The sequence below is a fragment of the Saccopteryx bilineata genome, chromosome 9 (genome assembly GCF_036850765.1).
Source record: "Saccopteryx bilineata isolate mSacBil1 chromosome 9, mSacBil1_pri_phased_curated, whole genome shotgun sequence".
Taxonomy (NCBI): Eukaryota; Metazoa; Chordata; class Mammalia; order Chiroptera; family Emballonuridae; genus Saccopteryx; species Saccopteryx bilineata.
In genome coordinates this window covers 77,724,053-77,751,776 of record NC_089498.1, presented here as the reverse complement: position 1 = coordinate 77,751,776, position 27,724 = coordinate 77,724,053, and the positions used below count along the sequence as shown (strand labels likewise).

General features: G+C 38.2%; 1 protein-coding gene across 7 annotated transcripts in view; it reads right to left on the bottom strand.

Moving 5' to 3' along the window:
* KAT6B (lysine acetyltransferase 6B) overlaps positions 1–27,724 on the bottom strand; it is a 214,948-nt gene that overhangs the window by 52,246 nt on the left and 134,978 nt on the right. For 5 of the 7 annotated variants that reach the window (XM_066244013.1, XM_066244012.1, XM_066244011.1 and 2 more), the window contains exons 4-10: positions 19,763–19,871; positions 10,232–10,347; positions 9,909–9,990; positions 7,022–7,154; positions 3,281–4,212; positions 2,178–2,299; positions 244–359 (exon numbers count right to left, since the gene is read on the bottom strand). In XM_066244013.1, the coding sequence (XP_066100110.1) occupies positions 244–359; positions 2,178–2,299; positions 3,281–4,212; positions 7,022–7,154; positions 9,909–9,990; positions 10,232–10,347; positions 19,763–19,871 (1,610 nt within the window). The remainder of the gene's footprint in view (positions 1–243; positions 360–2,177; positions 2,300–3,280; positions 4,213–7,021; positions 7,155–9,908; positions 9,991–10,231; positions 10,348–19,762; positions 19,872–27,724) is intronic. The other 2 variants (XM_066244016.1, XM_066244017.1) reach the window with 2 other exon arrangements.

Here is a 27,724-nt window from a genome sequence, read left to right as displayed (position 1 = left end):
TGCTGAAGGCCCGTGGTCAAGGCACATATGAGAAAACAATCAATGAACAACTAAGGTGTCGCAACGAAAAACTAATGATTGATGCTTCTCATCTCTCTCTGTTCCTGTCTGTCTGTCTCTGTCTATCCCTCTCTCTGACTCTCTGTCTCTGTAAAAAAATAAAAAAATAAATAAAAATAAAAAAGATTTTTCCTTCCTCACATATGACATTATAGTTATACACCTGCAGGCTTACTCCATTACCTTGCATATTCCTGTGGGTAAGGCGAGGAGTACCAGGTTTGGATTTCATATTTTCCAAATTCTATTACAGAAGGGTACCGGCCACAGTCTTCCACTCCACTTTCACACTCTATTTTCTGTCAGAGGGAACGAAAAGAAAATAAATAAAATACAAGTATTAGATATTTCTTCACTTATATTTTGGTTCTTTCACCAGTGGATATGAAACCCTATCAAGACCAGAACCCTAATCTTAAGTTTGAATTTTCATGTTGTTGAAAAAACATTATAGGCCTTGTGAAATAACCTTGTATAATATTTCTATATATACAAACCAATACCCTAAAAAACAGTATCACCATGGTAGGATGAAAGGATGTAAAGACAAATGCCTGATGAACTGAATTCAGTGATCTGAAAGGGAATATATTAAAAGATGACAAAGCTATTATTTGTCATCTTACTCCTGTGCAGTAAGCTAGCTACGCGAGGTTAAGGACTTTGCCTGCCTGAGTCACTGTGGAATTCTGTGTCCAGCACAGCACCTGACACAGACAAGAAATGTTCTTGAATGAAAAAGCCAGTGTTGTTCCTGGCCAGTTGGCTCAGCAGAAGAGCGTTAGCCCAGTGTGTGGATGTCTTGGGTTCAATTCCTGGCCAGGGCACACAGGACAGGCGCCCATCTGCTTCTCCACCCCCCTTCGCCTTTTTCTCTATCTCACTCTTCCCCTCCCGTAGCCAAGGCTCCATTGAAGCAAAGTTGGCCCAGGCGCTGAGAATGGCTCCATGGCCTCTGCCTCAGGCGCTAGAATGGCTCTGGTTGCAATGGCCCAGATGGGCAAAGCATCGCCCCCTAGAGGGTTTGCCCAGTGGATCCCAGTCAGGCACATGCGGGAGTCTCTCTGCCTACCTGCTTCTCACTACAGAAAAATAAAAAAAGAAGAAAAAGCCAGTGCTGGTGAGCTGGAAAGAAAGGGCTTTAGACTTAACAGTATCTTTCAGGTAATGGTCTGCTTTTATCCTGTTATCTATGAATGCCAGAAGTAGGCTAAAAAAATGGTAATATTAAAAGGACTTCAGATCTCAAAGATTGGGAAAAATTTTGACATTTAACTTAGCCAAAGGAAAAACAATATAAGGCATACTGCTGGAGGCAAAATGAGGAATGGAAATATCCAACAGCCTGTAAAGTAGAAACCATCCAAGTATTTAGCCTAAGTGGCTGCTACTAAAAATAATGTTTAAGAGCCTATAGATAGCCTCCTCCACCTAAAAACAGAAATGAGGTGGTGTAGGTAAGTTTATCCATGAGTATTGTGCCAAATGAATGTAGTGTATTGACATAAAAAAATTCACGATCCATAATAAATTTGTCTTTGAGAAGTCCAACAGCCTTACCTTTTAATATTTTGGTGACAGAAGCTTAGTAGAGTTGATATTTTAAGTAGAATAATTTAAAGACATCACTGGACAATAAAAGTGACTATAACTGATCATGCAACATAATACTGTCTTCATCAATGCCAAAGAGTTAAGATTATGAGACATTTTTCATATGGCTGGACATCTGTGTTGGCAGAAACACTGCTAAATTTAAAAGTGATGTTCTTCTTTTCGTTAATGATTTTAAATTGCTATTTTCTAAATTTGAGCAAAAATAATCAAAATTCTATTCCTTCACAACTAGAAGGTGTTTTTCAAAATCTGCCTCAACTGCTACTCTGGTATATTCTGTGAGACCAGCTGAGCGCTAGCAAGTTTTAAAAGTGAACATCACTCTACAAAGTGTTTGCTTTCTAATGTACAGTCAACCAAAATGGCCAAGATCTCAGTTAAAGAACCACAAAGGATTTGATTGGGAGTCTCTATAAAATCAAAGCAGTAATTTCATAATAACCATAACTTAAAAAGTCACACATTACCCTTGTTACAATAACGTGGTATTCTGGCCTTACCTCCCAAGAGAGTCCCTGGGCCTGCTTAAAAACATCCAGATCCTCTTCAGTAACAGTATCCTTGTTTCCAATCACATTTATATCTGTACTTTCTTGTTTGATGCTTATTTTGATTTCAGTATCTGTCATTTAAAACCAGCAGAAAGTATCTTCACTGACTTGAATCATGAGTAACCACCGTATATTACCAAAACGGTACCAAATTAGCATAGTGGGCAACTAGAGATTTTTTTTAAAAAACTTAATAAGTTTTTACAGCTAAGCACTGCTCAAAGAGCCAGCAAGTATCCTTCCCTTGCTGCACCCAATTTTTTATTTGAATAAAAAATTGTCACTGTCATCTTCTTATAGCTTCAATAAATAAATGAGGGAAAGTCAGAGCAACACAAAGCAAAATCAGAATTTTCAACCAAGAATAGTAGTCTAGTTACAGAACTCTAATTACCACATTTGCGATAATAAAATCTACCACTTTGTCCAAATGACACATTTTTGTTTTGTTTTTTTCTTGTTTTATAAAGGGTAGCACGTGTAACGGGCAAATCTGTTAAATGAAATTATGAAATCAGTTTTCTCCCTATGGTGAATACACACACAGACACACTCACATCCAAAAGCACACCTCACAGAATCACAGATCAGGAAGCAGGATGAACTTTGTCATGAGAAAGCAATGGAGCAGAGGGGAGCGAGGAGCTGAAGGCCCCCCTGGTGGAGGCACTGACAACGCGCCCGACCCAACAGCGCTGCGGCTGAAGAGGTGGCACGGGCAAGGACACGGCAGAAGCGTGACAGTGGCTACTCATGCAGGACTACAGAGCCATAAGCAACGCTACGAAGGCATCTGGGGGTCCTAGTGTCACTACGAATGGAAATAAATAATAAAAGGTGGGAGAGTATTAGTTGGAAAAACAACATTTTGGAGGTTTAGTCAGCATTAGAAAAAGGTCAAAGTTTCACTATTTCTGTATGAAAGTGAAGTGAGAACAAGAGAAATAGCTAAGACCTATGTGACAAATAGGAGTTGATTTATTTATTCTTTTCGAGGTTGGGGAGGAAGGGACGGGACGCAGGTTTGGTTGGAGCTTTGACCTTTTGCTTACCATCATCCTGATCAGGTTTAATCCTTCCGTCTGTCAAGCTCCCCTTCCCTGGTGAGGGGGTCCCCATCTGAGGGGTCACTTTATATTTTAATCTGCCTAGCATCCTGTGCTTTTTAAGGAAAGTTGTTCGCTTGAAGTGAGCAATTGCTTTAAAAATACGTCCTCTAGCCATCCCCCAGCTAGAGGAGGAGGAGTGAGAAATAAACCTACTTCTAATATCTCTTTTTCCAAAGAAATGGGCTTTAGATTTTGCCGTGGAAGATAATTCAGTTTTACGACGCATACGTTTGGGTGGTGCATAACTTGGGTGTCCCTTTTTTCGAGACTGTCCCTGAGTGGTATAGATATGAGAAAGTCCATCAAAGAGTGCCTTCAGCTGGCTGTTATTAGTAAGACTGCTAAAGGAGGGCACACTGGACTGGCTGGAAGAACTCTGGGGAGAGGTAGAAGAAGTAGAGGTGATGGACTTTTGTGAACTGGGGCTCTGACCAGAGATGGGGGCTGGGGGTGGAAGTGAAGAAGGTGGAGGTTTTAGCTTTTGTGTGGTACCTGTAGCCAACACATGAGAAGTGCATGACTGTTTCTGAGAGACCTTTTTCCTTGGACGATAGTGCTTTGAAAAGTCTATTATTTCACCTCGTGATCTGCGACCATCAGGTGATGGTGTAAAAAACTTAGTAAGGCCATCAATGAGCCCTTTGGTTTTCTTGTTAACTTTAAGTGTAGAGGCAGAAATGTAGGTGGAGGTGGTGGTGATTTTGGTGGTGGCACCAGGCCGAGTGGGGTCTGTAACAGCCAATCTGCTGCTTGAGTCCTTCCCAGATGCAGCATGACCAGATGAAGGTGTGGTACAGACTTTAGTCTTTTGACCCCTACCAGGTGACCCCCTTCCTGTGAATGCATTCATGGATCCTTCATCACTGGTAACAGACCTAGGCAAAAATTTAGAGAATAGTATCAGCATTTAATAATAGAATTATAAAGGTATCTCAAACAAATTTATAGCAACTAGATGCATTCAATGTGCTTAAACTTAAGAAACTGAGTTGCAAGCCTAGGAACTGCTCTCATGTGTGAGCTTCCACTTGATGTCTCTCTGTGGAAACAGCAGCGACATCTGCATGTCACTCAAGACTCTTCCAGGGCCCATCCCACAGGTACTGGAAGAATCCACGGGTACCCAAGGGCAATAAATATAAGAAAAAATTTAAGAGACTGATAGAATACCCGATGCTTTCATTATAATTAAATAAAAATATTACACTCTGTGTTGTCCAAGTAATTATGACTTCCTGAAATGTCTTTTTAAAAATATTAAAGGAAATAAGTCATAGTATCTAGAAGCAAAAAAATAAGCTTATCTACTCTCTAGTTAGAAGCAATTTTAACTCAATTGGAAAATTTGTATAAATAGAATTTGGGTATATCTATAAATTAGTAAGGTTTTTTTTTAAATTTTATTTTTAAAGAAAACGCTAAAAAATACCCTCTTCCTCGTAGTAGTTTATGCTTAGGACGATAACCAACAATACTCTCTGAGTAAAGGAGACAATTAATAACAGCATAAAATATTGCTGAAAAAAGAACAACAATAGCAAAAAACTGAAGAAATGATTAAAGAAAAGCTACAGCAGGTCAAACATGACATGGAAAGTCTGGTGAAGCAGCAGCACATTTACCATGTTCATTATCAGACACGTGGCATCAGAATCTTTGTACACTGGTTCTGACCACTATTTCAGTTCATTTGATGCTGGTTCTGCCTATAAAGCTGTGTGGTCAACAGAGACTGGGGGTCACACTCCGCTCACAACAGCTGCTTACAGGACGGGCAGCTGCCTGCCTTCACCTCAGGCTAGGGCTTAGAAAGCTACTCATTTTGGAGCAGAATTTTATACAATAGAAATATTTGCATGTGAATTACAGCCCAAGAATGCACTTTAAAAATTTTTAGCTGAAGGCTAATAATGAAGAAATGGAAGCCTGAAAATGATATGATAAGAATTAGAAAAATATCTTAAATGATTACAAATAGAAGAGAACATTTTTGGGGTTATCTTGTACATCAAGACTTAATGAACAAGTTCAGCAGTCCGCAGAAGGGCAGGCTGCTACAGACCAACTGGGTGAGCTACTAGACTTATCTGGGGCGGCTCAACCACCAGGAGGAGCTTTTGCCTGACGCCACCTATTCAGCCAAATCAGGTTAACTCTGGAGATCTAGAGTGTCACGGTGAGGGCTACCAATAAACAACTCATCCAGGCTAAAATGTTTCGCATTAGAATGCAGTCTTTGGACTGTATCTGGAATCGATTGCCCAGAAAGGATAATATGCTTATAAAGCATGTACAAAGGAAAACTCCCTAGACTGTCTTAAAAATTCCTAAGCTCAAAGGACAATTTTGGACAAACAAAAAGTTAGGATTGGTGCCAGATGCAATTTTCAGCTGTGTCCTTTGTTTAGAAAGTTTATATCCTAATTTGGTTTTTTTAATTGGGCCCTGAGGATACAGTCCCATTTCAAGAACAATGCTTATACAGGATGAATGCAAAAACATATAATTTCTACTTCAAATGACGCTAATATGAAAGATTTTGTTCATAAATACATTTCATGTTTGCCTCCAGAAATTAACAAATATTCCATTTAAAAATGTCTACCAGTTAAAGGGTTTTCATAAAGATTCACAGAAAACTTTAGAAAAGATCACACATTTTCTATTTCTCTTTTGAGGGATAAAGGTGCAGGAGGATACTGTTTTTCTGAAAGTAGGTAATATAATGAATTGCTTCAGACAGAATTAGGGGGAAAGAGTAAGCAAGTAAGATACCTGGTGTTTGTTTAGGGTATGTGTAGAACACCTATTCAGTCTTGTAGCATAGCGACCCTTTCTAGAACTGGGCAATGGTCTTACTCATAGAACTCTGTTCCAGACATGCAAATCTACTGACTTCATTCCTCACACCTTACTTACTGCTGAGAGTCAAAACCCTCCTCTGTACAGGTTTTACAGAACACATGCATTCCACTTCTTATCTTTCCTCTACTTTTCCAAGTCACTCCTGTGAAATGTTCTACTGGGCTGTAAATGCAACTACAGTATACGGCAAAGGCTACCAGAAATGGGGTTATCGTAACAGACCTGCAGACCACAGCGAATTGTTATTTTGTATGTACTGTATGTCTGCATACATCCACACATACCAAATGGTTCTGCCTGTCTCGCTGGAGACAAACATGAAGACAATCACTTGCAGGTTTCTCAGGTCACATTTCATAAAAGGGAGCTTAAGAAGTTATTATACTAAATTACCACCATAAAAAAGAAGTATTTTTCTAAAATGTTATCGAAAGTGACAAAAGAGATTCACTACAGACAAATCCCTCTCTTGTTTTAAAGTCCCCATATAAATATTTATATAATGAAGCTCTTCTAATGTTCCTTCCGCCAGTAACAGTGGGCCGAATGACTGTTTTCAGTTCTGAACAGTCTGCCTCCATCCTGCTGCTTGGAAAAGGTCTCTAAGCATCACAGCTACTGCCAACAGAAGACCCTAAAATACCAATTCTAATTAAAAATGCTATTATCAGAAAATTTCCAGTTTATATAATAGAAGTAGCCCCATCCCTTTAGTTTATAAAAATGATGGTAAAAACTTAATGGGACTTAAGGGGGTTACAATCACCCATATTTTAAAGCACAAGAGAAAGGTTTCTTTTTGATAAGATCTCAACCTACAACAATCGTTGCTTTAATTTGTTTTTCGGTCGTCCAATGGGTTTTGCATATCGTCGTTTTATTTGTGCAGCTTTTTCATGAAGTAGTTTTCTTCCCTTTTTCTTTGGTCTGCAGACTTGGCAAATCCACATCCCTGAATTAATACATACAAGACAAAAATATTTTAATATTTCATTTTAGGAGAGAGGTTAAATATAAACTGTAGCTATAAAAGCTGCCCAAGGCTGCCTGTCTGCAGAACGTAACTCCAGGCAGCTCCCTCCCTCCTGTCAGCCTCTTCAGGAAGCCATCATCAAAGGCCAGTTTTCCCCATCAAGGTGGTAAGAGCAGAGGGCAGCAGTCTCAGGACCTCTCCACAAGGCCTTTCCAACACTGTCATAAGCCTCCCTCCACCACCTAAACACACAGAAAAACCTGATCCTGTCAGATACTATACAGCTTTTGATCTGAGCAAAACATTTTCAAGTCAATCAGTTTTTAGCATGTCTGGAAAAAAGTATTTATTTTATCATCTCTTTCTGGAAAATTTTCACACTAAAGAAAACTATCAGAATAAAATATAATGTTTAAATTAAAACTTAAAAATTTTCAGTATTATGGAACTACAATAATTAAAGCTATACACTGGTGTAGGGAAATAGATCAACAGATAAAAATTGAAAGACCAGAACACTGAAATGTCTAGAAAAGTTTAGCATATGAAAAAGGTTTTATTTCAAATCAGTGGTGAATGGATAAGATGATTTAATAAGTGGAGATGGAACAAACAACCATCTATCTGGTAAGGAAAAGAATTATTTCCTATCCTTTACAAAAATAAATTCTAGGCCAGTAAATATTATAATAAAATTAAATATTACAAATACCAAAAAAAATACATGGATATTTATATAACTAATCATTACTGACATTTAAAACTGAAGCCATAAAGAAAAAGATTCATGGATTTAACTGCATAAAAATATAAGAGCTCCTGAAAAATCTCAAAAAATGGTGAAAACCCCAATAGAAAAGCAATAAATGGATTTAAAAAAGTCATTTTACAAAGGCGATAACCATATCAAACACAAAAATGTTCAATCTTACTACTGAAAGAAGAAACATTATCAGACATCTTTTCTCTATTATCTAATTGGTAAAAATTTAAAATAAGAACACTGTATTTCATTGAATGTAATAAAACTACTAACTTAGCCTGACCAGGCGGTGGCACAGTGGATAGAGCGTCGGACTGGGATGCCGAGGATCCAGGTTCGAGACCCCGAGGTTGCCAGCTTGAGGGCAGGCTCATCTGGTTTGAGCAAAAGCTCACCAGCTTGGACCCAAGGTCGCTGGCTCGAGCAAGGGGTTACTCAGTCTGCTGAAGGCCCGCGGTCAAGGCACATTTGAGAAAGCAATCAATGAACAACTAAGGTGTCACAATGCGCACAAAAAACTAATGATTGATGCTTCTCATCTCTCCGTTCCTGTCTGTCTGTCCCTGTCTATCCCTCTCTCTGACTCTCTCTCTGTCTCTAAAACAAAACAAAACAAAACAAAACAAAAACAACAACAAAAAACTACTAACTTAAAAAGATGCATCTGATTTCAAAGATATTAAAATGTTTTTTAAAAAGTGTATCTTAGACTCAATGCAATAAAGTAATCATAGTGTTGGTCATAATATAGGGAAAGAGGTATTCTTCTACACTGGTGGTCATTCTGAAAACTTATACAACTTTTCATGTACACAGCCTTTGATCCAGCAAATTTATCGTAAGGCAATAATTGTAGATGGAAAAAATTGGAAACATTTGTAATGTCCACCATAGGTGACTGGTTAAATAAGTTATGCGTATTTTTATACAGGGGGTCACAAAATCATATATGTTCAGAAACCACTCAGGTATGTTAATACATGAGACTGAAGCAAGCTGGGATGTAACACAACAGGGAACAGTGAGATGGGGCAAACTGGAGCAGACATACTATACCTAAAGAATGTCAATTCAAAAATTTAAAAATATTTTACCAGCTTTCAAGTAATATATTTAGAGAAGTCTTAAGTGTTTATATATATATTTATATATAACCAACAAAGCACATCAGGCCCATAATCAGCTATACTACGGAGCTCAACACACTCATTGAAAACTGTAACTGTTCCATTATTGTTAAGAAGGAAAAAATTACAAAAACATATAGAGAACGTTCAACTTCTTTTTAAAAGGGTATATGGGGACAGAGAAGGAATTTCTAATTGATTTTTCTTTTTATTCCTTTTTGTCAATTTATGTTTTCTCTAAATCTTTTCACAATGAAAATGTACACATTTTGTAATAATAAGGCAAAGTTATTTTAAATGTTTAATATATTATAAAATGAGAAAAGGAGACTAAGCTAGGCTTACTTATATAATCAATAGAGATGAAAAACCTTATTTTGTATGGATATACCCATATAAGATAGATCTGATGCTCATGTCCAAAGTATCAACTGATAGCCAAGAACATGGAGACGGCTCCTGTTGCAGAGCTTCGCAGTTATAGTTCTTACCATCATCGAAAAAGGTCATTTCTTACCTCTGAACACAGTACTCGATAACATGGACAATGCCTGAAACTTCTGACCTAACTAATCTAAACTTGTTCTAGTAAAGAAACAGTTTCGGGAGAGGAATGGTCTTGTTATCCCTGTATTTGAATTAGTCTTTATTATATCCATCATCCTCAAACTAAATGTTTTTACACTCTTCTGGTCATAACCTGTGCCAAATCCATAAGTACAAAGGAAGGTGGAAGAGGTTAAAAAAGGCTAGGGAACCTGTCTACCTCTGAGCTGTCAAACAGCAGGACAAGGCTAATGAGGATGTAATAAAACACATTTTAAATATGATTTAAAAATTCACCTTTTGGCATTCTGGAAAGTGGGGGGTCACAGCACTCCATATGGAATCCTCTGTCACAGGAGTCACAAAAAAGCATATTATCCTGTAATGTAACATATTAGAGACTAATTGAGACTGAAACCAACTGTAAAAGGCCAAAAATTCTTATGCTATCCAATTAACAGTTATAAAATATAATTTAGGAACACCATGATCAATGTTGAAAATTTTTATCTGTGTATTTAAAAGTTTAAAAGAATACAGCAGACAGTGTACAGAAAAAAAACCTGTAACAATGAAAACTAACAATTTACCTGGAGCTGGAAACCGAAGGGCATACTTACTGCATTTTTGCCTTGGATTCTACACGCACTACACGTCTTGCATTCAATGCACTGCCACCTTAAGGCCTTCACATTTGTTGTTAGTTCAGGACAAAATTTCAAACAGGATGGGTGCCCTATAAGAATAAAAAACAAATTGCTTTATGAGAATGGTGCCTTGCTTTTTTCATTTCCTAACATTTAGTGGATAGTGATAATGTCAGCCAAAGAACCTTAGATGAGAAAATCCAAATTATGCTTTCCTTTCTGCTCCCCCCCTCCCCCATATGTATCAGAGTGACTACACAAATGTTTTCTCCTAAGAGAAGCTGGGAAAATTTATCCCAATTCCAATCACAAGTCTTGGAGAACCTGAAGACAACAAGTGCTTAGACTATGTTCTCACTTCTATGCCTTCTGGTAAATCTCCTGCTCACCACCATCATCAACCACCATCTACCCAATGTTTTCTGCCAGATTGTGAGTGGGGTGTCGAAGTTCAAACAATTCCTGATCTCTGTGTGTAATGAAATCATAAAACTTAAAAACAGCAGTTAGCTAAATAAAAAACCGGAGCTGCTTAACATAACATAACAACTACAAATACCAAAAAAAAAAAAAAAGAAGAAGAAGAAGAAAAATTCAATAGTACACAAAGAATATCCCATTGCTGAAATATACAAAGAAGATACTGTTGCCATCTGGACCCCCAAGTCTCTTAATTTAAATTCTAGACGTGGGAACAGAAACAGTGAATTTGAGAGTTCAGATGCTGAAAGATTCAGGTCAGATGGAATATGCCAAGAAGCATGTCCTCAGCAGGTTCCCCCATCTGTGTGAGTGTCCAGCTTCTCCACACGGTTTGGGGCACACTTTCCATCTAAAGCTCTCACTTCACACAGGAAAACCCGAGACCCCGAGGGGCCATGTGTGCAAGCCAGCCAGCTGGGCTGTGCTCACTAATAAATAATAGACTCCTCCAAAAGGTTTGGGAAGGGTGAGCCTATATTCTTGAGAAGGCAATTCAGTTTAAAATCTGATGGTCTTTTGCCTGACCAGGCGGTGACACAGTGGATAGAGTGTCGGACTGGGATGCGGAGGACCCAGGTTCGAGACCCTGAGGTCGCCAGCTTGAGCGCGGGGGGGCTCATCTAGTTTGAGCAAGGCTCACCAACTTGAGCCCAAGGTTGCTGGCTTGAACAAGGGGTCACTCAGTCTGCTGTAGCCACCCAGTCAAGGCACATATAAGAGATCAATCAATGAACAACTAAGGAATCGCAACGAAGAAATGATGTTTCTCATCTCTCTCTCTCCGTCTGTCTGTCCCTATCTGTCCCTCTCTCTCACTCTCTCTGCCTCTACCACAAAAAGAAAAACAAAAACAAGAAAAACCCCAAAACTGATGGTCTTTTACATAAACCTGAGAACTCCAAACTTGATTTTATTTTTCTAAATCTGGTCTTAAAATAGTAAGAACATTAGTAAATCCCATGTGAAAGAACTTATAACCAAGCTGCAAAAGAAAGCTGAGGGGTAATAAAAAAAGCAGATTCTGCAATTTCAAAACTGTTTTATAATTTCCTGACTTTGGCAGGCTCATTGTTTAAATATGTATTTTGGGTTGCTGCCAAAAAGGTCCTCCCTCCCTAAAGCTTAACAGGTGCTTCATAAAATTCCATCCACCAGGAGTTTTGGCTTTTTGAAGTAAAAACATTCAAAATCAATCATCAATATCGTTAATAAAAGCATACTATTCCTGAATTTAAAACAAAAAACTAAACATCTGTATTTAAGATGTTGAGCAAATAAAATGTTGTCATAGGAGTATGACCTCAGGCAGGAGAGACACCCAGGCAGATGCATTTAACCTATGACACCATTCTTTTACAAGGGCTTCTCTCATTCAAATACACGTGGGGGGAACGTTTAAATATATAAAAATGGTATCAATCACCTCTTTCTGCTCAGGAACAGCAAACAAAGATAGCTTGCTGGTCGACTTTAAGAAGTATACTCCAAAGGGGGAAGGAAGAAGTCTACTTTGATCCAGGGTCCCCCCCTTATATAGTGAAGGGGGTAAAAACGCAAGTTTTAAAGAACAGCAATTTAAATTCCACCCTTAAAATGGGTCCCCATCAGCTTAAAAGTATACCATTTATTTCCCTTTTTCTCCTTTTTTATTACTTCCTGTAAGTCATACATCACTAGCACATATGACCTCAATTTCATGCACTAAATTTTTCTCTACATTAAAATCTGCTTTTGTACTCTGTAGCTTAATATTCAGCAACTAAGGTAATTCACATCATTTTATAGCTTGCTATTCTCACAGATATCCTATGAAAAATACTTTTTAATGATCGTATATTTTGAAAAACTTATGGATTTCAGTCACTTTTAATCAAGAGTATGGAATATTCTTCCTCTTATTACTTTCACTCATTTTAAGCAATATTATATCTCAACTACTACCATTTAATCTACCCTATCAAATTCTAAAATCTTCAGTCTATCTTTCCTTTAGGCAGCAATCTAACCTTTATTTAGCTCAAGAGGATTGGCCAGAGATCCCTGCCAGCTCTAAATTTCTGTCATTCTGGTAAGGGATGATGAGGGATGAAGAAATATTTCTACTTTGTTTTCTCATGGCCAACTTACCATAGCACAAAGGACGGGAACTGAGTCTTGATATTACTAATACACAACTATAGTAGTCAGATAAGGGACAACAATGCAATTGACAGTGTAATTCCCTATCTCCCATTTAGCCATTCTTCTCAATAATTTCCTCTAAAATTCAGGTTCATGGTGTTTTGTCTTTCTGAAATTTGGTTTACTTTTGTGGTTTGCAATTTATCAGATTTAAGATCATAATAATATATTCATTCCCTCATTCATTCTTATTACAAACACATACTAGGCACTAGTAGCTTATAACAGTTATATCTAACAAAACCAAAGGAATACTGCTTAAATTAAATAAGTACCAATGAGACCACAGACCAGGAGAAATGATTTCTGAAGGAAGTACTGTGGAGAAAGAAAACACCGGCTCTGTAGTAGACAAAGTAATGGCCCCCAGTGATGTCTACGCCGTAATCCCTGTAATTTATAAACATATTACTTTACACTGCTAAAGGGACTTTGCAGAGGAGACTAAGGGTACAGTCCAGGCCTTGAGACAGGGAGATTATCCTGGATTATCTGGGGAGGCGCAATCTAATCACAAGTGCTTAAAAGCAGAGAATCTTTTTTAGCTGGGGTAAGATGGAATGAAAGGAAGAGAAGGAGAGGTTCAAAGCAGGACTCTGGCACACTTTGATAGCTTTGAAGACAGAAGGGGGGGCACAGTCAAGGATCATGGGTGTCCTCTAGAAGCAGGGAATGCCATTCACCCAACAGCCACCACAAAGGGGGAGGGAACCTCAGCCAACGAACACAGGAACTGAATTCTGTCAACAACTCTGGGAATTTGCTATAGCAGAAATAGAAAACGAATAAAAACTCAAGACACTGGGTCCCCTGGACTGGCTATCTGACCAACCACTTGTCCATCTGAGTCACAGTGAATAAAAGGACAGACACTTCAGCTTATATAGTCTAGCAGGAAAGACAGACAAGAATTAAATAAGAATTAGGATTAACACATGACAATGGGAGAGCTCAGAGGTATGGAAGAATCTAGCAGGCTAGAGGAGGGCGTTCCTAGAGAAGACACCCAAAGGATAAGTGAGATTGATGAGACCAGCGGAGAGGTGGGGTGGGGGAGAACATGATACAGTCACAGAGAGGAGAGAAGTTCAGTGTAAAGAGTGTACACAGTATGAACGTGATACTAATGTGGAATACAGTTAAGGGCCCAATCCAGAAGAGATTTAGGGGCTATATTTAAAAACTTGGAGTTTTTCCCTAAGAGTAATTGATAGTCACTGAAAAATTCTGTGGTTAGATTTACAATTTTATAAAGTAACTTAGGCTGCAGTATAAAAAATGGAGGAGAGGAAAGAGGGTCCAGCTTAGACTGAGGTTATTACAACAGCAGATCTGAGCTGGCTTGGTGGGGGTGTGTGGATAGACTGAGGATGCAGAATGGATATTAGGATACAGAATCAATGGATTTGGGGTGGTTCCTTGCAGTGAGAGAATAGAACAAAGCATGGCCCTAAATTCCGGCTGTGAACTGAAGGGATAGTCAGCAGTGTGCCATTGGCTAAAATGGTAAATCCCTGAAAAGAAGCAAGATGTATGTTTGTTGAGATTTCTGTTATTGTGGTGGTTGTTTTGGGGTGGAGGGGGCAGTGCAAGGTTGATAAGCTGTTTTGGACATTAACTTTGAGGAGCCTATGGGGAGTCCAAATGGAGACGTTCTGGAAGCATTTATATCCAAGGGTCTGGAGCTGAGGAAGGGCTATGAAGCGAAGTAAAAAACACAGGGCCAAAGTCAGAAGTCTGAAAAAACATTTAGGGGATGGAGAAAAGCCAAGGAGCTAACAAAAGATGTGGAAGGAAGTGGGAGAGAGAGAATACAAAAAATAAAATATCACAGAAGCCAAAGGAAGAAACCTCTTCAAGGAACAGACTCTCAGCAGGTCAAACAGGGCTGAGGGTAGTATCTGGAGTGGACTGAAAGATGTCCAACAGATTTTGACAAAGATTGGAAAGTGACTTAGATTTTGCTACATGGAGGCGACAACCCCAGGAGAGATCTCTGGTCTCCTGAGGGTGGACTGATGCTCCACACCTTTACTACACGGAGGTGGCTTTTCTAACTCTCCAGCTAAATCATGGCAGCCTTTCTCTGTCTCTGATTTCAATGAGCTTCCACTTAGAATGATGCTGTAATTTTGAACTGTACACTTATCTTAGATTTGCTAATTTGAAAACACACACGCACACAACTCATCTGTAAGTAAGATTTAACCACCCAGCAATCTGAGTAGCAGATACAAAATTTCATTTGGTATAATATCTAATACTTATGTGAAGCTAATTAAAGATAATTTGGTCTTAATGAGGCAAAGAGAATATAACAGTGTTCATTTCAAAGTAGGCTGATCCATGAAAGTCAAGCAAAATAATTTTCTAGTCCCAACATTTCCACAGATCTGAAGACTATTTGCTGATTCTCACATTCGTATCAGTGGTTAGAAGAATCCTGCACTTTTGTGGGATGTCTTACAGTTACTGATAATCTTCATATTATCTCACTGGATCCTCACAACAGCCGTGTGGATAACAGGGCAAAGCTGTCCCCCTCTGCATTTTACAGACGTGGAAAACTGCAGTCACACAGCCGGCAAACAGAGAACTGAGAGACCACATCGGGGGCTCCTTGCACTATGCACCTCACCTCACATTTTTACAACCTGCAAACCCAAATGATATTTTCAAAAGAACTTTCAGCAGAAAAAAACATAATTAAAGAAAATACAACCCTTTTGTGGTATTGAGCCATCTTAAGAATAGAAATTTTTCTAATTGTATGATGTAAGCAGAAGGGAACATTTATTACCCACGTCTATGAAATCTAAGCAGAGTCTAATGTGGTATCATACAAATAGCCCTTCAGATAGAGGCAGCTAGGAACCAGCAGGCACACCTGGAAAACACATTTAAGAAGGACCCTCCTTGTGAGCTGCTGTCTACATTTCCTTTTCTTGGTTTTATACTGCTCTGGCTATTTTTTTCACACAAACATCTTACATTAGGGATTCCTTTGATCATTATAAACAGTCTCAATTCAATCCTAGAACCAATAGGACTCTTTTGAATGTGAGAATGGCCATTACCATAAGACCAACTAGGAGTACACACCAATCTGTAGTTCCCACTTGAGAAACTGGCCTGGACTGTGACAACGGGGCTCTCCATCATCATTAAAGGGCACTGTCGAGCCATCTCAGCCTATTTTATTATTTTCCCTATAATAACCAACAGGTCACAACAGAGCATTATAACTACATTAATTCCTCCCAAGCTCTAAGAAAAACCATATTTTATTTTTATTTTTATTTTGATTCTTCTATTTAAAGACTAACAAATAATAAAGTCCACTCATCTGATCTACCAGATGAAGTAAATTAAATGTCTACAATGCATCTCCCAGAATTAAGAACAATGGTTTTTTTGACTAATGTAGCTAAATCCAGATTGGCACCGTACCCCAGGGAATATTAAGTGAACCTCAAGAGTACAGCCGGATCCCATTGCAGAGTCCAGAGAAGCACTGTGAGCCATCCTCTGTCCTAAACAAAGGGACATGGTGACCCCAAAGCTTGAATTTCTGCCATGACCCATACCTCCACGGCAAAGCCTCTGGCTCTTTCTGCCTGAAGGGAGGGAGAAAGACTGGCTTACAAAATGACTGTAGCTATATAAGCCTTCTAGACAGAATCCTCAATCCATTCTCCATTTTTGAAAAGATAAAACAAGAGAGTATTTTTGAAAAGAGAAAACATAACACTACACTTACATACTCTGGAAAAGTAAGAAGCTTTAGGGGGAAAAATTTCAGTGACCTCCAACTATAAGGGAGATCAAACCTCTCCTTTGGCAGGTCTTCAATCTGGGAAAGACGAAGGGAGATTGATTACATCAGAAAATCTAAGATCTACCTGTTTAGAATTACACCTTTATACCCTGTGAAGGAAGCCTTGAAGTTATGATCTAGAAGATAATGATCTCGAATTCCTTATCAACTCAAGTAAGTGTATCACCAGAGGTAAGAAAATATAAGAAGGGAACTTTTCTTCCCACACTTAAGTGTGTCTTTAATCTGTCCAGGCGCCTGGACAAAATACATATTCACGAAATAAAGCAGTGAAGGGTATTTTTAAAGTACCACCTTAAAAATCACAAAAGGTAGACTTTAGACAAGTGAACGTCACTGAAATTGATCAGGCAGTTAAACAAAAGAATAATTCATTCAGAATGAGCCTCGTGAGAAAACCCAAAAGATAACTACAGAGTCAGAACTGATGAGTGAGGCACTACCTCACCAGGATAAAACAGGGAAATTGTAAGGTTGAAATTTATTAAACTGAACATACAGATAATGTTTCCCTGCCCTTTTGTCACTATCCATGATAACATGGGCAGGTAAAAGAATTTTAATAAATCCGTAAAGCCCATCAAAAAGACTGTCACAATGCATTTCTCAAGCAGAGTTTGAAATGTCTTATTTCCAAGGCTTTCCCCTCCTAGTTAGGTCCTGAAAGCTGCACAGAGCCCATCAAGTTAAATCTTCCTAAGAGGAAGAAGACTCATTACACAACACTGCCATGCCTCAGCGTGAAACATCTCCAGCCCAGCATCAAGCAGCTGTCAAAAGCGGAGATAAGATTTTAAATTACTTGCAACAATTAAGGACAACAATATCAAACATGCCAAATAGTAACAATGGCTGGCATTTACAGTACATTTACCAGAGTTGTTGTAGACCCTGTACTAATCTATTTACTTCTGTCTTCTCAAGTGACTCCTACAAAACTCAAGAGGTAGTGCAAATATTATCTAATTTTCTAATGATAAAACTGAGGCTCAGAATGGTTAATAAATCAACTCAAGGTAGAGGAGCTGGGCTATTGCTGGCTTCCAGTTTTCTCTTAACCACTACATAACACTGACTTCCTCAAAGAGAATAAATACACTATGGCATTCTGCAGTTTTTTTGTTTATTGTTGTTTTTATTTTAGTGAGACAGAGGAAGGGGAAAGAGAGAGAGAGAGAGAGGAATATTGAGCCATTCCCGAATGTGCCCTGATAGGGGATTGAACCGGCAACCTCTGAACTTTGGGACAATGCTCTAACCAACTGAGCTATCTGGCAAGGGCTGTTGTTGCTTTTAAAGATAACTATAACTATAGAAATAATAGTTGGTCATCAATTTAAGAATAACTGTGGGATAAAGTTTCAGTAAACTAGAAGAAAATTTAAAGATTAACACAAAGAGATTAATTTTAAAAATCCAATAAATGTCACTCAAAAAAACATTTGGGGGCATTGCAATTTGCAAGAGGTCCAGTGTCCCCACCCAGCATTCCTTGATTTCAGCATCACCTTCTACATGGACCATTCTTTTCCTATATAATTCTAGGCATTTTTTTTTTCAGAGACAGAGAGTCAGAGAGAGGGATAGATAGGGACAGACAGGAACGAAGAGAGATGAGAAGCATCAATCATTAGTTTTTCGTTGCGACACCTTAGTAGTTCATTGATTGCTTTCTCATATGTGCCTTGACCGCAGGCCTTCAGCAGACCAAGTAACCCCTTGCTCGACCCAGCGACCTTGGGTCCACGCTGGTGAGCCTTGCTCAAACCTATGAGCCCGCACTCAAGCTGGCGACCTCGGGGTCTCAAACCTGGGTCCTCTGCATCCCAGTCCAACACTCTATCCTCTGCGCCTCCGCCTGGGCAGGCAATTCTAGGCAATCTGAATTTCTTTCATGCCTGATGATCTCTTCATTCTATCATTGTAATTTCCAAAATATGTACTATATATACTATCCCTTTCATTCAGAGTCACATAGAACTGTGAATGTAATATTATATTTCACCAGTAGGTGTCATGACCTGAAACACTATTATTCCAGCTCAAATATCTCTTAATTCAGTGGTCCCCAACATTTTTTGGGTCATGGACTAGTTTAATGTCAGAAAATATTTTCACGGACCGGCCTTTAGGGTGGTATGGATAAATGTACAAAATAAAATTATGCAACCGGCATAAAAACTGTGGTATTTTTAAATATAACTGTCGAACTTATGAGACAAGCGTCAAGAGTGAGTCTTAGACGGATGTAACAGAGGGAATGTCATTTAAAAAAAATAAAACATTATTCAGACTTAAATATAAATAAAACAGAAATAATGTAAGTTATTTATTCTTTCTCTGCGGACCGGTACCAAATGGCCCAAGGACCGCTAACGGTCCGTGGCCAGGGGCTTGGGGACCACTGTCTTAATTGAGACTTCAGGTTATAGAAAACACGCGATTCTGGTTGTATCCAGCCTGAAAACTTATGTAGATTCCTTCACATAGAATCTGTATGCAAAGTAGACCACTCCACATTGAATTAGCAATGCTGGTATGAAATTAAAGGTTAATTATAAGTAATACTATAAAGTAGTATATAAAGACATATCTTTATGTCGGTGGTAATATACTCATACTTTTTTATCCCTGCAGTTTTTTTTTTAATTTATTTTTTTTATCCCTGCACTTTTAAAAATTTTAAATGAGCCCTGGCTGGGTAGTTCAGTTGGTTAGAGCACTGTCTAATACACTAAGGTTGTGAGTTTGATCCCTGGCCAAGGTCCATACAAGAATCAACCAATGAATGCATAAATAAGTGGAATAACAAATCAATGTTTCTCTCTCTCTCCCCCCTCCCCCTTCTCTCTCTAAAATCAATCAATAAATAAAAAAATTTAATGTATTCTATTACTAAATAATTGCTTTATATAACATAACACACTTTTGAAGGAACAATAAACAACATGTGGCTATAATGGGGAGCCATTGTACACACATACAAAAAAATACCAACTTACCACTACTGCCACAATCTGCACAGGACAGGAGTTCTTCTGGTTTCTTTTCACGATTTGATTCCTTAGTCCCCAAACAGAAGCTACATATTGGAATGGGATCAGCACGAGGCTATGACAATTAAAATAAAAAATATATTGTTAGTTTTCCACTTCAAAATTAAAAACAAAACATTAAAATCATAAGCTTCTTACATATTTCTTTAACAAAGAAAAACTGAATAAGGTATGCAAATCAACATTTTCTGCTAATGACAAAAGATCTCTTAAATTATTTTATACTATTTATTATATGAATATGTTTTTAAGTGTAATACATAAGAATGAAAAGTGATTTTTATTAAACCAATGAAACCTAAGGCCTGTGTATGTTTGTATCTTTCCATTAATGAACATCAAAAATTCATTTGAAATCTCCTATCATTCCCATAACCTACATGCCTATAATAAATTGAGGCATCTACATATTCAGCACTCTAGATTACAAATATCATCTACTTAGGTCAGATTGTTTAGCGGAACTTTATCAAATGTTTTAGTTCAGGTTACTATTATTCATCTATTAAACATCTGACATAAAATATTGGTGTTTTTTAGGAGATATAATAACAGAATTAGAACTAAGCAAGAACTTTAAAATTCTGTAGCATCACTCGAAACAATTAAAAGATCATTAAAAGCCCTTTCTGGCCTCCTAGTCTTCAAAAGTAAACCACATCATGCCACACAAAGAAGATAAAACTCAGTCTCTGACATTTCCATTTTAATAAAAGAAATAACAAAACATTTGTCTAACCCCCTAGCACCCTTTAACTCTCACTAAGGAAATTGCTTTGAACAATGTATAAATCTGCATACATTTTGTGTCTCCACTGTTACTTATGACTACCAGCAATGCTAGTATTCCCATCCATATGAATAGTTGACTGTGCCTACAGATCTGGTCAAATTTATTTTGAACAACCAAAACTGTACGAAAACTAATTTTTTTGCATATTCCAAGCCTTCACATGTGTTGTCTAACAGCTATCTGAATGCAACTATAATGTACCTGTATTTATATTTGAGTTGCATGAATCATAAATTCAAGGCAAAATAACTTAGTATAATCAACAAATTTTTAATATAAATTTAAAACAAGATTTTGCTAGGTCTTTCTAAATATACATCAGCATAGAATAAACAGCATTTGTTCAGCTACTCTATCCCAAATGCCTAATCCATTGCCTGATGCACAATAGGCACTCAAAATATATTTCTAACTGAATAAGTGAAAGAGACATATGCTAGTTTAACAAAAACTAACCCATCTCCAATATTTCAAATGATAATAATAATTCCAACAAATGTCTTAGTTTGCTGTAAAATCTCATCAAAAAACAATTCATCTTATGACCAAGCATTTGCAAAACTGTTGACTATGTTAATTTCATCTTACAATATAAGTGTTCATTATCTTGCCCTTAATTTCATTTAATGTGTTCAGGCTTTACTTTCTGAGGTAGCTATGCAAATGTTTTACTTTCTGAGGTAGCTATGCAAATGTTTTTGAGGCCTCAGTTACAAAGCAGAGGATAAAACACTTTGTACTAGAAAAGCCAAAAAAGACCAGCTACAATAAATTGGTCACTGATTCCAGCCACAATTTCTTAAATGCCAGATAATCAGCACTGCATAATTATGGATCCATAGTTATTACTTGCAACTGCTCAACTGCAGTACCTTGGGAACACTTTTGTTCCTTTAAATAGCAATTAAAAGAACAATCTGGTTTTTAAATGACAACATTCCCCTGATAGATTCTAGCTAAAACCCGTCCTTGTACTAATGGGATTCCTGCTTTCATTTGATATAACAATGCTCAAGCCATTGCTGCCATCCTTGCCATGATAAATAATTTACAAAATGTCACATATCATTCATGCAATGAAACAAATCTAAACCTGCAATTTCATTTTTCTTTCCCAGATAAATTTTTAGCTATAAGAAAGACATGGCCATCAGCCAGCATCCATGCTCATTTTTCGCTTTTAACTAAAGGTAACACAAAGGACAAAGGTTGTTAGTAGTTCATGGCCAGAAAGACTGATGTCCCACACTCTGCCCAATAATAGAAAGCATAGATGCTATCACTTCACGCTACATTCAAGCAAACCCCACCATGCTGATGAATGCTCACCACCATTTATTTTAGGAATAACTATCTCACAACACTCTATAAAACCACTGCATTATACAGAAATGTCTGCCCTGCTGAATTATTGATAATTCAAAGCACTTTTTGCTAACCTCGGTATAGCCAAGTCTAATTAACTTTAAAAAATTGTCACTTGTATGAAATGAAACTTTTATAGTAATGCATGTAAATGGGTCACAAAATTATTATGATTCACTAGTCTCAATCAGACTCCATACAAACTGTTTCAGAAATAATCCCTGGTAATAGATTAAAATGGAATGTAGTTAGAAAGTGGTCTGAATATATGGCAACTTAATTCTATGCAAGTCTACTACAGACATATCACATTTAAAAAGAATGAAAGTATCTGCCAATTCTTTTTTTTTAGCAAGAGAGAGATAGCGACAGAGACAGAGACTGGAAGGGAGAAAGATGAGAAGATCAACTTGTAGTTGTAGCACTTTTAGTTGTTCATTGATTGTTTCTCACACATTCCTTGATAGGTGAGGGTGGCTCTGGCCAAACTGGTGTGACCCCTTGCTCAAGCCAGAAACCTTGGGCCTCAAGCCAATGACTATGGGATCATGTTGATGACCCCATGCTCAAGCCAGTGACCTTCTTCTTAACCCCCTGAGCTCAAGCTGGTGAGTCAGCGCTCAAGCCAGATGAGGCCACACTCAAACCAGCGGCCTCAGGGTTTCAAACCTGGGATCTCAGCATCCCCAGGTCAACAATGTTCTAGCCACTGCACCATCACTGGTCAGGCATATTTCCCAATCCATTTTTTTTTTTTTTTTTTACAGAGAGAGAGAGTCAGAGAGAGGGACAGACAGGAACAGAGAGATGAGAAGCATCAATCATTAGTTTTTCGTTGTGCATTGCAACATCTTAATTGTTCATTGATTGCCTTCTCATATGTGCCTTGACCACGGGCCTTCAGCAAACCGAGTAACCCCTTGCTCAAGCCAGTGACCTTGGGCTCAAGCTGGTGAGCTTTGCTCAAACCAGATGAGCCCTCGCTCAAGCTGGCGACCTCGGGGTCTTGAACCTGGGTCTTCCGTATCCCAGTCCGACGCTCTATCCACTGCGCCACCACTCGGTCAGGCTCTCCCAATTCTTAATTCTTTTCTTGGTATGTCACAAAGTCACCTAACCTGCTGATCACATTTTCTTATCAACAGGCCTGAATATCACAAGCTAATTTTGAGAATTAACACCCAAGAATAGATTTAAACTCTGCAGACTGCTTAGGAAGCATGTCCTCCTCATCTCCCATGTAATGGTCATAGTATAGCTGCTAGGTTAGAGGCTACTCATACTGTATCTCATTTAATCATCTTAACAAGTCTGCCATGAATATACACTCATTATACACTTATTATCTGAGAAGTTAGGTAACTTTTCTAAAGTTGCACAGGTTCAAGTGTGGAGTTGGGATTTAAACACAAGTCTGTCTTCTCTAAAGGTCATTCCTCATCTATACTACCTGCCATTCCGCTTCTCTCCTCTTAGAAAAAAAAATATTTAAAAATTATCTTTTCAGCCTGACCAGGCGGTGGCACAGTGGATAGAGCGTCAGACTGGGATGCAGAGGACCCAGGTTCGAGACCCTGAGGTCGCCAGCTTGAGCGCAGGCCATTTGGTTTGAGCAAAGCTCACCAGCTTGGACCCAAGGTCGCTGGGTCGAGCAAGGGGTTACTTGGTCTGCTGAAGGCCCATGGTCAAGGCACATATGAGAAAGCAATCAATGAACAACTAAGGTGTTGCAACGAAAAACTGATGATTGATGCTTCTCACCTCTCCATTCCTGTCCGTCTGTCCCTGTCTATCCCTCTCTCTCTGTAAAAAAAAAAATATTTCCAACAGTAACAATAACTGTTAATATGCTCATAATCTTTTCCATTTCATCTCTCCCATTACCAATGGCACAGGTTTTTAAAACTGCTTAAAAAGCAACCATTAATATGCAATAGATTTTTTTTTTTTTTTTTTTTTTTTTACAGAGACGGAATCAGAGAGTGGGATAGATAGGGACAGACAGACAGGAACAGAGAAGCATCAATCATCAGTTTTTCATTGCAACACCTTAGTTGTTCATTGATTGCTTTCTCATATGTGCCTTGACCGTGGGCCTTCAGCAGACCGAGTAACCCCTTGCTCAAACTGGAGACCTCAGGGTCTCGAACCTGGGTCCTCCGCATCCCAGTCTGACGCTCTATTCACTGCGCCACCGCCGGGTCAGGCTATGTAATAGATTATTAATTACAATGGAGAAATCTGGTAGACATCTCCTTAACCCAGTGATCAAACCCAACACCAGTATGGGACAAGCAGACATCATGTGCCTCCCAAGCATTACATGGAAGGACTCAGCACTGCCTACGCAGTATTCCTCCTGGAAACACTGACCCTGAACCTAACCACAAGGAAACAATCAGGCAATTCCAAATTTAAGAACATTCTATAAAACAACCGGCCAGGACTCTTCAAAATATGTCAATGTCATATAAGATACCAGAAAGGACAAAACCAATTTAGGCATGAAAACCTAAATTCATGAACCTTGCTTGGATTCTGAATTTTAAAATACCCATAGCTATAAAGGACATTAATTGAATAATGATGGAAATACACACTAAGCAGAAGACAATATATAAACTAGATGTAACAATTTTTTGAGTCAACATAATTGTGATTATATAGGAGAATGAAGCATTCTTAGAGGAGCTGTGTATTAAAATATTTTAAAGTGCCATGATATCTATAACTTAAATGACATGGGGGAGGGCCTGTATATATTTGTATGTGTGTGTGTCCACAGAGGGAGAGAGAAAGCAAATATGGCAAAAGGTTAATGGTTGGTGAATCTATGTAAAGGGTAGTTGGGTATCTTCATTACATTATCCTTTCCATTTACCTGCATGTTTGCAATATTCCAAACAAAAAGTTGAGGAGGAAAGAACATCCCCTCCATTGTAAAAAAAAAAAAAAAAAAAAAAGATTTAGACTAAATTATTAGTTGGATTACAAGCATTTATAAAATAAAATCAATCATTCCAAGTACCAATTCGCAGGAGATAGAGTAGAGGAAGGTGTTAAGGCACAGAGTGAGTCAAAGCAGGTTTACAGTGTGAGTACATGGACAGTCTATTCTTGCATTATTATTTATTTATTTTTAATTATTTATTTTATTGATTTTAGAGAAGAAGAGGGCTCTATGCTTTGGAATGATGCTCTAACCAGGCTAGCTACCCAGCCAAGGCATATTCTTGTATTATTTTTTATTAATTATTATTTTCCATATGAACAACTGTAAACCTCCTTTTGCTCCAACTTGTATATAGTAGGGGGATACAAGTACTAAAACTCTCCAGGACAAATGACCCAGTTTCATCAACAAATAAATTAAAAGGAAGATAGAGTGAGTAAGCAAGGCTTAACAGCTAATCACAGGGTATGGTCCTTATCTCAATCATGATAATTTACAAACAAATGGTAAAACTAAATAAAACTGCATGACCTACTACTGAGGGAACTGGGGCTAGTTAGCCTTGAAGAGACTGTTGGGAGGGCACCAGCTGGGTATCTTCATCCAGGGGAAAGGGTCAGGTTTGTTCTCCACGGCTCGAGAGCACAAAACTTGGACCGGCAGGGGTTACTGCAGAGAGTTCATCTTTTCAATGGAGCTGTCCAGCAACAGAATGGATTTTTTTTTTTTTACTGTTTCCTTTATTAATGTATTTATTTATTTCATTTTTAAAATTAAAGCTAAATATACATAACATAAAAATTACCACCTTCACCGTTTTTAAGTATACAGTTCAGTGGCATTAAATATATTCACATTATTTTACAACTAAATTAACTATCATCATCATCTCCAGTACTGTCATCTTCCCAAACTGATACTCTGTACCCATTAACTAAGTCCCGACTGCCCTCCTCCTCAAGTCCCGGGCCACCACCCTCTACTTCATGTCTCTGAGTTTGACTCCTTTAGGTACCTCACTCAGTGTGGACTCATACAGCCTTTGTGAAATGGATTCTTGTTGAGAACATGAGAGGCTCCAGTAATCAGAAGACCATGGAGAGGTTGAAGGGCCCTTCAGGACTGTGAGCAAAGGAGCCTCACACAAACTGGGGATCTGGGACCCTTCAAAGGTTCCTTACAGATGAAATATTTTTAATGGTTTCATGGCTGGATAATTTCTAAGGCCTCTCCCAGCTCAGCTGTAATTTTTTATTGATTCTATTATACTTTAAAAAGTTTTTTAAGAGTCTTCAGGACCCTCGTCCTCAAAATAAAATAGTCTTTTCTGAGGAAGTATTCTTTAAGTTCAAGACAATGGACTTTTAAAAAGTTTTATGCTTGCTGATGGTTACTTTTGTTTCTGCCATGAAGGAAACACATTAGTTAGTCTCATTAGTCTAACTAACAGGATAAAAATAAATGAAAGCTCATGTACTCAAGAAGAGCAGGGGCACCCAGGCTCTCATATCTTCCTCCTGACAAAAGTAAGTTCTGTCTCCATCACAGTGGTCAGGGACACTGCCCTCTCCTTGCACAGTCCTCTGTGGATTCACCTCCCGAGTTATCTACAACAATGGTCGACAACTTTTCTGAATCTACTTATAAAACGTATCACTTTAGTAATTGCAAGTGTTAAAAAATAATTCAGCATTTTTCATTCATCTATTTGTATCATGGGAAGATCCAGATTTAAATTTTGCACTCTGAGCCTCGAGTTTCCTCGTTTGTACAAGGGCACAACAGTGTTCATGCTATTTAGCTCCAGGGCTGCTGAAGTTCAAATATGAGTGTGTGTGAAGTAATTTGTAAATTATAAAGTTCTATTCAAATATTGTTATGATTATTTATAAATTCTCTTTAACTATAAAAACAAAAAGAGCAAATAAACAACTTTAAGTCCTTGATAAAGATCAGCACAAATGAATTGTTCAGGAGTTTAGAATTACTCCATAAAAGATTTTAATTCTGTGAGCTCCCATAATAAATATTACTCTAAAAGGGTTTTTTCTTTCTAATGAATTAATCAGGGAGTGCAGGAACAGGGTAGAAATGCCTCAGTGAGAACCAAGAGGCCTGTCACTGATTTAATAAAAGGAAAGCTCTATGTAAAAGGGAAAAAAAGGTGTCAAAGGAAGAAAAGTATAAACACAGAATCATATGTGAATAATACCACAAAATAAATGAAGAGGAATATAAATCCTTTACACCCAATATCAAAACAGTTCATCTTTGGAAAGAGTGTTCTCTACCCTAGAAATCAGACAGCTCAATGACTCCAAAACAAGTTGTATGAAAGGACTGCTTTAAGACTCTTCTGTATGTCTGTCTTTAGTTTGCAGCCGTTTCTTGTTTTGTACTGAAATTTGAAGTTTAAGTAATAGTTTGCCATTTACCAAAATGCTTTTCTCACTTGTGTCAAAAACACAAACCATGTGAGTCAGGACTGGTGGCTCTGTCTCTGTTTCACACGTTAAGTTAAATGCCCCCATAAGATCACGTAAGTATTAAGACAGAGGGACCCCAGCCTGCTGCCTCCAACCCTTTGCTTTTTCACTCTCCTCATGGTTGGTCCCTCCATTTCATTTGGAGGTTGATTCGGACATCACCTTGTCAGAGAGGCTATCCCTGACCATTCTCTCTGGCATTGCATTCCACCAGCACCACTCTGGGTTGGTTCTCCAGGCTCAGCAGTCACCTCTGTCTGACATATTATGTATCATGTGTCTATTTATTTCATTGAACTAAGCCATGAAAG